General features: G+C 39.3%; 1 protein-coding gene across 1 annotated transcript; it reads right to left on the bottom strand.

The window, feature by feature from the left end:
- Positions 1 to 299: 299 nt before the first annotated feature.
- Positions 300 to 5,892, bottom strand: LOC123425629 (vacuole membrane protein KMS2-like). Its single transcript, XM_045109325.1, has 8 exons — positions 5,505 to 5,892; positions 4,286 to 4,497; positions 3,866 to 3,944; positions 3,443 to 3,730; positions 2,451 to 2,605; positions 2,033 to 2,149; positions 1,706 to 1,891; positions 300 to 832 (listed from the first exon to the last, which is right to left on the bottom strand). Exons 1-8 carry the CDS (start codon positions 5,545 to 5,547, stop codon positions 638 to 640), a joined length of 1,275 nt encoding a protein of 424 aa, XP_044965260.1. The 5' UTR covers positions 5,548 to 5,892; the 3' UTR covers positions 300 to 637.
- Positions 5,893 to 13,333: the final 7,441 nt, after the last annotated feature.

Here is a 13,333-nt window from a genome sequence, read left to right as displayed (position 1 = left end):
ATGAGTGCACAGCCCAATCTGCCTCTCAAGCTGGAAGAGTCTAAGTCCAAATAAGCAGACCAAGACTGCACGGTTCCTCCCACTCTTTACCTCGTCAGCCTACTGCGACCTCACTTGAAGAGTAAAGAAAGTAAAATAGCTGACAAAAAGACAGAAGTTTTTTTTTTCTGAATGCCATCTGGCATCTACATTGACACTAGACAGGAGCATGAATTTTCTCAACGCGTAGCCATCAGGAGCAAATGGCGGATCTTGACGGATCATTGCCAATGCGGAGACAAAAACGACAACAATCAAGATGGTAGGCACAAACTTAATGCTTATTGTACAATTGATGGCAATATCTTGGTTGCTATGTACAAGGCCAACATTACACTTGCGCACTAGTCAAGCCTTTTTTTCTTTCTCCTCTCCTTTTTGTGGATTTCTACTAAGTAGATCAATAACTGTATAAATGGTGGCTTGATGGGGTAGGTTATATATACACTATCAATGTGATTTCTTGGAGAAGATGCCAGCTATCCGGTAAATGATCAGATTTCGAACTCCCAAATCAGTCTCATGCAGGAAGTGATGGCATGAATATAAATTGAATGTGTTCCTCTACGATCTGGCTGGATGAAATGCCCTGGCTCGATTAATTTGATATTCTGGCAGCAGGTTCAGATGCGGAACTTATTGTAGCCGATGACTTCATGCTGATCTCAAGCTCTTGTTGTTTCTTGAGATAATTCTGTGCTGTGGAAGTGATTATCTGAACGAGGAAATTCACGATCATGAGCCACACCACCGTATTCCAGATCAAAGAGAACGACAGATTCCACTTATTCCCCTGCACAAGGACAATTCAGATTTAGGGGAAGTGGCATCTTTCTCGGAAAGCAGATGATAACATCAAGCTAAGTAAAAAACAGCTGAGGAAACAAGGAAAGCAAACTTTATATCATAATCATTGTTGTCAACCCATTACTGCTGAAGTTATGTTACAATGGTCATCAATCATAAGCATGTATCCAGGGCCTCCATCAGTCCATCTACGACTACTCAATTGTGCAAACAATACAGAGGATTTAGTTAAACAGTATATGGCCCCGTTTGTTTCAGAAGTCCCGGGACTTTTTTTAGTCCCAACTTAAAAGTCCCTAGTCCCTACCCATTTGTTTCTAGAGACTAAATAGGGACTAGAGGTCATTAAATGACATGCAAAAAGACCATGTTACCTTTAGTAATGTAGTAGTAGTTATTAAATGACATGCGAAAAGTAGGGGCATTGTTGGAAAAAGTCCCAAAAAAGTCCCAAAAAGACCCTCCCACAGGGACTTCTCCAAATAGTCCCAAATACCCCCTTTTAGTCCCTAAAAGCCCCTCCTGTTTGTTTCACATGGAACTTTTTGGGACTTTTTTTAGTCCCTACACCAAAAAGTCCCTGGAAACAAACACCCCCTATTTGTCTGTCAAAAATATATGAGAATACAAAACATGTCTGCCAGATCATCGGCAGTAAACCCGCAATTATCACTTACAGCATACTATTCTGATAAAATAGGACACTTATTTAAGTTATTAACATTGCATTAACAGATTCATCAAACTTCCTGAAGAAATAAGCACATCAAAAGATGACAGAGACCGTCTAAAGAAATAAAACATAAACAGTAGAATTTAAATGCGCTAAACTGTTTCCAAACTTAGCAAAAATCGGTACCTTCGCAGCACTAGAAGCTGATGCAGCAACACTGGCCATTAAAAACTTATCCTTGGCTGTCTTCAACTTGGTGACTAAAGAGGGAAGCATAGATGATACTCCAGGAAAATTGCTAAGCACCCATACAAGCCTTTCCTCCACCAATTCAAGAAGTTGGTTGTTGCAGAGAGTAATTACCAATGTTGTCTACATAAGTAGTTTGTAAAATACGGTTAGGTCCATCAGAATAAATTAATTAAGCAGACGAAATATGAATTTTGCAAATGTTGCAATTAAAACTAAATGCTGTACACAGGAGGAACTGTGCCAAGCTAGAAAGTAGCAAACCTGCATATAAACCTTGATAATGGCCTTCCCAATTAAAGTGGCCAGAAAGAACTTCCAGAAGGGGACGTTAAATTGTCCACACAAAATGCCAGCAAGATCAAACAGAGGGTTTGGCACCTAACGAAAGGAAAAGTTAGTCTCTAACTGTCATATTTAACAATGAAAAAATAATATGTCAACGATAACTTCTCCACATTTGCAATAGCTTCACTGATCACAAGGAAAGCCATGGTCACATTTCACATGCATTTTTTATAGCAACTATAATTTGAGTGAGGAAAGAATGAGTTACTCAAAAAATTTAAATGGCGTTCGCCTAACGGCTTAAGCTGTTAAGGGGCTACAAGGCAATTCTAAGTATGGTGACATAATCAAGCATGTATACAAGCAAATAAATGTCCACAAGAAAGAGACTGACCGAAGCAAGTAGCAGTATTGTCGGGAAGTTAAGATACTGTGAGTGAGACATAAGCCAGCGCTTGGCCCGATGTAGAGTTGATGATAGAAAACCTTCTTTTGAGATAGAAGCATCCAATTCTGCCAACTCTTCTACTTTTTGGCCTGACATGCTAGCTGTGGTTCATTGTAGTAACCTTAATCAGTTGGGTCAAGTAAATTTTCATAATTAATCACACAAATTTAGAGCTACTTTAGTCTAACTTAAGCTAAAGTTAGCAAGATAAAATGCTAGGAACATGGATTGATCGCATCAGTTACTCTTCCAAGGAAATCACTAAGATCACGGATTGTTTAGCCTTAACTTAGGCCAATCTTATATGATTGCTTATTGTGGTGAACATACTCAAAGTTATAAGTCAGATAAATCAGCTTATCATATAGTTAGCCATAATCACTAAAAAATGGGAACAAAAAAATGTCATTTAAACATAACCATAATAAAAGTAGCAAAGGAAGACTCACAAAAGACTTAGTGGGAGCATGGATGGAAGTTAAATGCATTCAAGATCTAACATCTGAGCAGGACCATAAAACTGAACTTTGTAACTACTCTGCTCTGCACACAGGATAGTTATATTTCTGATTGAAGGCTACACTGGAAGACGGTACACAAATAAAAAACAATCAAATAAAAATCCAATCTTCATCACTGATCAAAGTGTGCTATATATGTTCGATTAATTTGTGACCAATCAAGAAGCTTCTTGCTAAGAGAACTATGCAGCCCTTTCTGACGCGCAATTACACATCAAAGTAACCATGTGACGTGTTCATGTAAGTTTGGATGCGGTGAAGCAACTATACATAATTTCAAGTGATTCACAATGATGCCCTGGAATAATAATTTGAAGAATGATGAAGTATAGTGTGAGATGCTTGAATGGTATGAGCAAACATAGAACTATGCAAATTATGTTTGAGTTGGCAAGAGCAAAGCAATACAAACATAACCTGCTCTGGAAATAAAATATGGAGGAAGCTCGCCAAGTGCAGTTCCAATGCCCCAAAGAACAGCTTCAAGATGAACTTCATGCAGTATTTTGCTAAATGGGATTGTTTCCTGATATATTGGAGGTCCAAAATCCAGACAATCTTTCTCCAACCACGAAGGCCTCCTTTTAAGAAGAATGGTGTCATAAGGAGCACTCTTTAAATCAACCCGGCCACACTGAACCGCTTTCATTGTGAAAAGGGCGATATGAGGCCCTAAATACAATACAAACGTGTGCAAGCCAGAGCCTGCAAAAATAAATGATGCGCTGAGAATTGAACTGCATGTATACTCTTAATGATAAATACTTTGTTGCTATGCTAAGCTTTTATTCAACAGATAAACCAGTCTCACACAAATACAAATTGAATTTTGGGTTTTACCTAATCCAATCGATGAAGCCACCCCTAGTATGACCCACCATAATCCAAATCTGGCATACCGAAGCAATTCCTGCATATGCTGCATTGAAAACAAAATGTAATGGTTTATCCATGCTGCAAGAGCGCACTGACCACAGACAGGGTACAAGAATGCTCCCACCAACCTAGGTTCGAGTCTCACATCTAGCTTAATTTCAAAAAGTGCAGGGTATAAATCTTACCCCTTCTCATTAAGAATATATTAGATAATGAATTTTAGTGATTTCACCATTCGAAAGCAACAGTTTATTTCATGTATATCCAGAGACCGTGAATAGCGCTCTGTGTTAATTTGCATACTTGCAGTTCAATTCAGTATACGCCACTTGATTCGTCTGATTTAAAATACAGAAATGTGCTAAAACAGAAAGATGGTGATACCTTCTCATGCGGGCCATTAGTTACCAAGAGAAGCACACAGGTGGCACCAAGCAACAGAACTATGAATTTCAACCGAGAACCTTCTTTCAGAACACAGGAACATGTGCTTCTTATACTCTGTCCAATGGCTAGCACAAATAATGCAAGTGTTTTGAATGGCCGTGATGTCAGCGTTAAACTCTCCAGGTCCAAGCGATGCTTATCGCGAAGGTCTGAAATGTATGTTCATATCTATTAGATCGTCAACACAGAATAGCCTTATTTTTATCTCATTAAGATAACAAAGCTTCCAGAGAATTCTGATTTTATCTGATGTTACAATGAATGGACGATGTATACCCCTAATATTTCCCTTTATAACAATTTTACCAATCGGGATTCCAAACATTGTGCTGTGCATGAAAATAAAAATTTGCAACTACCTTCCCTAACATAGATTGACCGCAATAAGTAGCACTTCTGTTATATCCAAAATAACTCATACTAGAAAAACTGAATTAATATTTGGGAATTCAAAAGCACATCACAAGAGACATAAGACTGAAAGGAAAATGCAAAAAATAGAACAATCACCCCTAGCGAATATTTGCGGGTAGATATCGATGGAAAGTTATGGAGTAATAAAACGTACTTATGGCAAACGCCATCTGCCCTAAAACCAAACGAAATCCAACTCAAATATCAAGTTTCTTCAACTGCAACTTTCCAAAAGTGGAGCAAATAATTCAATAACACTTGAAAGGTAAATCTCCAGCGTAAATGGCGATCAACTAAGACGAACAGGATCGTTATTCTACCTCCAACAGAAACAAAGACGAAGGAGATCAAAGCTATACAAGAAACAGCTCAACCGGTGTTCTGATTCATGAAGCAGTGAATCATTACAGTCGCCTCAAACGAGAATAGAAAATGGAGAAATGACCACTAACTTGTACAGTACGTAAAGAGAACAAAATGCTCCAATTTTCCAGGAAAACCTCAATGACACGCGTTCCCCATATCGCACAACAAGTTAATCAAATATAACGCCTTCGACAACCACACGAATGTGGAAAAGAAACCAATCATGAACACCTAGAACCTCACATGATTCTAGTACTTTCTAAGGTTCGAAAGCCCAAAGACCCCCTAGAACCAAGCCGGACAGCCGTCTCCAGGAACAGAGCGAGATCAAAGTAGCAACGCGATAACAACACAAGGCCGGCATCGGCGCACTCACCGGATATGGCCTGATCCTCGCCGAAGGCGGTGTGCTCCATCATGAACCTCGGGCTTCCCCCTCTGCCGCGGTAGATCTGAGCAGCACGCACCGGTCGGAGCAGGCCGCCACGGCTACTTAAACCAAGGGTGGAAAGAGAAGGTGCGAGCTCCGCAGCTCGTTTGGCGGTTGGCGCGGAAACGCCTGGCCGCTTCTCAGGGTCCGGTGGGGAGGCGGGGTCACGAGCTCGGCGAGTCGGAGGGTGCAGACGGAATCGCTCCTTTCTTTCCCCCCCGGAAAGCTGGATGCTTTTGAGTAGAAAGTAGATGAAAACAAAGCTTGCTCTGTTTTGTTGCGTGCTCAGGCTTTGTGGTTTTACCAAGTCGGAAACAGACGCATTGCTTTGCCTTTGCCAAGGCGTTTTTGTTTCCTTTTCCTTAGGGAAGCCGTTCTTGTTTCTTCGTGGACATCAGTTTTCCCATACGGGAACTTGCGTAGCAGAATGAATTATCCTTTTTATATTCATACATAAAGTTAAACTAACAAACCGACCCGTGCGTTGTAACGAAAGATTTTTTTCTTTTCATAATCTTCAGTAACAGTATTTTAAACTATATTTTACTGCATCATCAGATACACTGTCACTGTCATTTTGGTGAAATCGTGAACAATTTTTGAAAAATCATGAACATGTTTGAAATCGTGAACAACTTTCAAATTCGCGAACATTATACAAAATCATGAACTTCTCCGAAATCATGAACATTTTATAATATTTGCAAATATTTTTCTTGAATCGGCGAACATTTCTAGAATCGACGAACAACTTTTTGGAAATTGGTGGAACAATTTTTAAAATTGATGAACATTTCTTAAAATGCATTATCTTTTTTGAATCAGTGAATATTTTATAAATCAATAAATTATTTTAATTTATGATTTTTTTTGATTTTTTAGGATATTTTTCAATTCATGAAAATTTATTGAACTGGAATTTTTTTGTTCAATTTCATTAACATTTTTTGTTACGCTCACTATAAAATAACATGAACTTTTTTATTTCTCTAACATTTGTTTTCAAATTTGCAACATTTTTTAAAAGTCGCAAAATATTTATGAATCCAGAAACATTTATGAATTATTACGAAAATTAATCTAAAATTCTATATTTTACTTTTTCTAAACTATTTTCAATTTCCAAATTATTTAAAGCAGAAACAAAAAACAATGACGAAAAAGAAACACCAAAAATAAAAATAAAAATAAAAAAGAAATTTAGAAAGCAGGCCGCCCGTACATGGGCTGATCCAAACAGGTTCGCTGTTGTCCCAAAATAGTTTAGAAAAAAAAATAGTGGATGGACCGGCCCAGGCCGAGATTCCTCTGTATAAACATTTTTTTTTATCATTTATAGGTGATATTGGTGGATAATATTTTACAACTTTGAAGGTAATTTCGACGACGGAACGGTTGAAGCACACCTTTCTTTTTTAGTAGGTAAAGATAATGGAAATATATTGTCTAATGTAGAGGGTTTCGTTTTTTAAAGTTACTATTGGGTATTTTATTTCTCCTTTTTCTCAAGAAAGATCCTTTTTTTGCTGGTTCAAGAAAGAAATTGTTCGTTATGATAAGTTCTTTTTTATGCTCAAAAATTTCAGTTGAAAAAATGGGAAATAAAATCCCAATTTTAGAGCGGGAAGCAGCGAGGAAGAAAAGCGTACCGTAATGACGGTAGTGCAGAATGATCTTCGTCACGATATCGTACGTATCTCGAGAGCACGAACGTAAAGAGGAATTGCTTATTTTTCATAATATAACAATTTTCCAATTAAACAAGCCAAAAATGCTTCTAATAAAATATATTACCTACTAATAAAATACGGAACGTTTCTATCCGTCTCCTATGCTATTTTATAGAAAATCCCTCACATTTCGCATAATTAACCCATAATCTATCTACAAGATTTTTTTAGGGATAAGGTATGTTTTATTGATCAGACTTCAAAGGAAACATGATACAAATTGAATCATGGGGTGGACCAGCCATAAGTGGAGCCCCTAATCAATCGAAAGCGAGTATCTAGCTAATGAGTGAGCATCGTCATTAGCGGCTCGACCCTTAAACGTAAATTTACAATTGAAATTTTGAGCCCTTAGCTTAATCACCTTGATGACTGAATCATGATGGCCAACATTGATCTTGTTGATATCTTGCACCACCTGCTTTGAATCACATGCGCTGATGAAGTTGTGAAGTAGTAGGTCCTCGGCCAAAGAGAGAGCCCCTCTACAGGCGAGTGCTTCGAATATGGATGGATCAAGAACACCCAATATGACGAGTGAAGAACTGCCAACATATGTGCCATGCTCATTGCGACACACCGCCGCCACCGCACCTCCCATGTCCTTGCGAACATCGACTTTCACATGTATTTTCACATACCAAGCCGGTGGCGCATCCGGACGAACTATTATCGCATTGGGTGCTCTCACAGAGGAAGTGACCCGCTTCTTCTCTTTTATAATCTTAGGATGTACATTAAATCTTTGTATGAAAGCAAGTGTCGCTTGAGGTCTCTGGAAAACGCCCTCGTGGATTGCCTTGCGCCGCGACCACCATGTAGCCCATAAAGTGACTGCTATCTTAACAAAGTCTTTGTGAGATGAAAGAGCTCATCAAAGTGAAGATCCATCGTTCCACATGCGGTTTGGTTGTTGCAATTAGATGGTCGACCAGGTCATCATCTACGAGCTCCCATATGCACCGGGACATGGGTGCATCCAAGGAGAGAGTGACGCCATGAGTCGCGTGCTCCGCATAGTGCACACGAGATGGACGTCACCATGTTCCCGTGGGCTTTGACATCCTCCATTAGAATAGAGTGCTCTAACAACTTTGTTTTGGGCCTTAACTACGTTATGGGCCTTCCTCGCTTGGGCCGGCACGCTTAATGAGCTGCTTTTGTTTGTTTTTCGTTTATTTTTCTTTTTTCTGTTCCCTTTTATGTTTCTTTTATCTTGGAAATGATTCTAATCAGTCGGCAGATGTAGCACGCGATGTCCGTTGCCTCCCTTACTTAACACTTGTCCTGCTTGACCACGCACGTCTCTCTCCCTCATCTTTTCTTGCAAGAACATCGTTGTTGCAGAATGGTAGCAGCGGACGATGACTTCACGAGTGCATGACGTGGCTGTAGATGTGTTGCAATTTTTGCAACATGCACCTTGTTGCAGAAAATTATGTGTGGTGGAGATGTTGCATTTTCTGCAACAAGGGTCTTATTCCAGAAAAATAGGAAAGAAGAGGTTGTGCAACATGGGTCTTGCTGCAGGATATTAGAGAAGAAAAGGTTTTCCAACAAGGGCTTTGTTGCAGAAAATTAGAGAATAAAACATTTTGCAACAAATGCCTCGTTGCAAGAGAAGCAACGATTAGAATCATTGATCACGACTACAATTGCGTCGCGTGCAGCCGTCCTACACAAGTTTAATCGGACCACATGCATCCTCTTTCAGCCGCACAAGACCTACATCACTGGATGTGTGCCTTTGCCATTTTTCTGCAACATCATTTGGGTTGGAGAAGTCATCCCGCAACAACGTCCAAGTTACAAAAACATTAAGATGAGAAAAAATTCCGCAACATCATCCGTGTTGTAGAAGTCCGTCTGCAACGACACACATGTTTCAAAAAAGTTAAAGCAAAAAATATATATAACAAAATCTCTGTTGCAAAAGTTTTCAAAACAAGAGATATGTGCAAATGGTTCCGCAACACTGTCTTTGTTGCAATTGTGAGAAAAGAGCCGAGCCGATGCATGCGCCAAATCAAACGGGTGTGAAGGTGACAGATCACTGAAAATAATCCGCCAGTGGAGGTGTAGCATCACCCTTATTTTTTTGTTTACAAATTTTATTCTAAATCTTCAAATATTTGAAATTTCAAAATTTGTTCTCGTTTGCAAAGTTGTTTGCAATTTCGAAAAATGTTCATGTTCCACAAAATTTTCACATCTTTGGAATTTTTTCATCTTTTCAAAAATCTTCATGTTTTTAAAACTTTGTTCACAATTTCAAAAAATTCCCAAAATTTTGAAAAAAAATCATGTTCCCGAAAATTGTTCATGTTTTTGAAAAATTCATTTGCCTTTTAAAGTTTGTTCACAATTTTGAAAAAACATGTTTCCAAAAAGTGTTCATGGTTTACAATTTTTGTTTAATGTTTAAAAATATTTACAATTCAAAAATTGTTCACATTTCTTAGAAATTTGTTCGCAATTCCAAAATAAATAAATCATATTTCTGATTTTTTTGTTCGCATCTTCAAAAAAAATTCAACTTTTCCAAATTATGTTCACTTTATAAAACATTATATTTAAAAAATGTATGAAATAAAAACCGACCAAACATTGAAAACAACTCACAAGAAGATGGGTCGACCCATTTCCTACCTGCATTCAGCGAGAACTCCTCAATTTAACTCTCATGGGAGTCGAGCATGAGATTAATGTACGAACACATTTGCTAGTTATAAATAACACAAGTTGTCTCTGGTATGGGAGTGGCGACAACGACGTGTCCACATCTCGTTCTAGTGACGGTGGTGGTCATTCGATGGTCTAGGGACATTGATATAATTTTTAAAATGTTTGAGATGCCTTGTACTTCCAATGATCCTTCATATAGATGTGTGTCCTTTTCACAAAAAAAGGTTGTCTCTCAAAATGTTTTTCTAGATTTGTATGGTGAATCAACTTTTGCAGGTATTTCTCCTATGAGTGAGCTATACTTTCACAACATGATCCATGCGTTATTTATAATCAAACAAAAACAATTACTGCATGTTGAATGATAGTATTTTTTGAAGAATCCTTAAGATCAAAGAGGTATGCAGAGAAGGGTGGATGGGTCATTATATAAAAAAATAACCATTTTAGTTGGCAAATTTTAATCTAGTTAGCAGTAGTTCTCTACAACACCTAAGCATGTAAGTCTACAAAACTAAAAATGGAAGTGAAACTCGTAATAAGTATAGAATTAAGGAAGACGATAAAAACATGTGGATTTTCCCGAGGGTTTGGATTATTAGTCTTGAAAAATGGTGTCTACATGCACATTTTTTAAGTCCAAACAACAATTGATACTTGGAACTGAATTAATAGGTCAGTCTTGAAAAATGATGCCAAAACTATGCTATTATGATGTAATTATAGCATGAAGCAAGCAAACATTACATGTATGTTCATGGAATATTAAAAATCCAAAAATGTCTACAAGAATAGAAGTGTGTAGTAGACATTAGTGTGTGTGAGAGAGACCCTACATATAATTGATCATTACACACCTTTTCGTGTAGTTCGGAGGAGCTGGACAATTTGCTCGGAGGCTTCGACTAAATTAAAAGAGGCAAGTTTCATATAGCCTCGAGGGTCTGACCAGAAGTCATGTAGAAGCTCCAAATAGTATTGGCTCATCCGCACGTACTATGAGTTGTTGTTTGAAATATCCAACCGATTTGGTTTGGAATATCCAAGTGGGGGTACATAGGCTTTCATAAGTGCTCATGTGGCACCAAATGAAGTTGTCCTGAAGACTCCAAATGGATTATGGTTTGCAATGGTTATCTCTAAAAAGGATCAGAGTATTTGAATGAGCGTGCCTCAGTGGCTTCGAACACTGTAAGAGGAACTAGAGTGAGAGGGAAATGGTTGGGATGGTTTGAAGTTTGATGTCGAAGCACATAGCAAGAAAAGTATCACCACTCATCTTTGAACCATTTTTATGGTATTGACATACCCATGGACTCAATGTCATACTGACCACTAAACGATAAAATATATGTCCTTAGCCTTGTCGGTGAAGAACTAGGGTCACCAAATATCTTCCTAGTCCCATTTCTTGGGATATAGTATGAAAATACCCTTGAATGAATCATTGGTCCCTTAAGTTATGTTCTCATTGATCATAAAAACCCTAGGGGATTCAAGATGCACTTCACAACCCTGGGTAAACAAGGTACGTGCTATGACAAGAGGCCTACCGAAAGAGAATGACACAGAAGCACCATTGTCATTGTATTAAACCATTCATGACAAATCATGGGTTTTCGCATCCCACCTCTCCGCAAGAGAAGTTTGAGTAAACTCCATGCAACATCTTCAATATGAGATCACCAGATGAAAATTTCCATCGTCATGTTCAACCAAAAAACTCATACCTAGAGTTTTCACCCTTGAACTCGAGACTTAGCTCTCAAAGAGCACCACCTATACAAAGTCACCATGTGCTACCACCACATGTCGATCCACCATCACATAACTGCACACACGCACGTTCAGATGTGGACCTAACCATGCAACTGAAACCATACCCTTACAACACATTCCGCTAAGCAGCACCTAAGATAATATTATTCAACACACATTTAAATAATAGAAAATAACTTATTTTGCCAAACGAGAATCATGTTTTCTGCAACATCTATAAAACAGTTCATGACACTACATTTCAACGACAACACACTAAGTCTAGTAGTTTGATGAAAAGCATCAGCGTTGTATTTTATCCTTGAAGAACAAAATAGTTTGTTGTGCTAGCAAGGAGCACACGAGTAGCTCAACGTCTCCAAGTGAGAAGAGGAGAGGAGACGACAACATACAACACATAACACCACATGCCAAAAGACTATAGGAGCTCGAGTTCAAAGACCTCGAAGGCTCAACCAAATAGAGGTATTTGGCTTCCATCATCATATAACCAAGCAAGGCGAGCGCCATGAGTGATGGGCGTTTGGTTGACACGATAACACCCCTCGAATGGATGGAGTGGTGTCAGGTGAACAAAGTGATCCAAGGAGGATTACTACTCCCTCCGTAAAGAAATATAAAAGCGTTTAGACCACACACTATAGGAATCAGCTTCTTTGCGGTCTGTCATAGCGGACGGCAAAGCCCTTTGTCGTCTACCGGCGGTCGGCAAAAGTTCTACGCTGCTTGCGCTGGTAAAGTGCCTTATTTGTCGTGTGCCGACAGGCAGCAGATGGCGAAGGCCTTTGCCATCTGTCGGCCATGGCAAGCAGACGACAAATTATTTAGACGACAGGCCACACGCACCTACTCCGTTAGGTGGCTAACGGAGTATTTGCCGTCTGACAGGGACCCCCCTTGTTGTTTGCCACGGCCACCCATTTGCCATCTGCCACGGACCCCCCTTGTTGTTTTCCATGACCACCCATTTGCCGTCTGCCAGGGACCCCCCCTTTGCCGTCTGCCAGGGCCACCCCTTTCTCGTCTTCGTGGCGCCCCTCCTTTGCCGTCTGCCAGGTGTGCCCCCCTTTGTCGTGTGCCATCTACCAGGTGCTCCCCAGGTGCCCCCTTTGCCGTGTGCCGTTTTCCAAGTGCCCCCCTTTGCCGTCTACAGCGGACGACAAAGTGGCCATATGGTCCAGCCGGTTTCCCTAGGTTGCACAGGTGGGTGACACATGGCCCCTTTGCCGTCCGCTGGCCTACGACAAAGCCCTTTGTCGTCCGCTGAAACACGGCAAAACAACATCATTGCCACTGTTTTGTTTGCTTTTAGTGATTTCCCCGCATTTTAAAATACACATATGATATATATAATTTCTAACACCCACATATAGTTTCAACATACACATATCATATAGGCAGCATATAGATCGAACATCATATAAGAGCAAGACAAAAAATAGGCTAGCTTCCAATACATACAAATAGTTTCAATCATCATACATACACATACTTATCTTATCTCCATACATACACATAGTTTTCATTATTTATCAATACAAATCCAAACATAAAGTAAAAGTAGCAGTCCATCAATCTGGC

Source organism: Hordeum vulgare, chromosome 2H, assembly GCF_904849725.1.
Source record: "Hordeum vulgare subsp. vulgare chromosome 2H, MorexV3_pseudomolecules_assembly, whole genome shotgun sequence".
Lineage (NCBI taxonomy): Eukaryota > Viridiplantae > Streptophyta > Magnoliopsida > Poales > Poaceae > Hordeum > Hordeum vulgare.
The sequence above is the reverse complement of the archived record's forward strand: the minus strand, read 5'-3'. Positions and strand labels throughout refer to the sequence as shown.

What these genes read in the sequence shown, in the direction of transcription:
- LOC123425629 (XM_045109325.1), bottom strand. Translation starts at nt 5,547, where the DNA reads ATGATGGAGCACACCGCCTTCGGCGAGGATCAGGCCATATCCG. An exon ending in GGCTTCATCGATTGGATTAG is followed by an intron (nt 3,731 to 3,865) that starts GTAAAACCCAAA and finishes TTATTTTTGCAG; the next exon opens with GCTCTGGCTTGCACACGTTT. An exon ending in CAATACTGCTACTTGCTTCG is followed by an intron (nt 2,150 to 2,450) that starts GTCAGTCTCTTT and finishes TCCTTTCGTTAG; the next exon opens with GTGCCAAACCCTCTGTTTGA.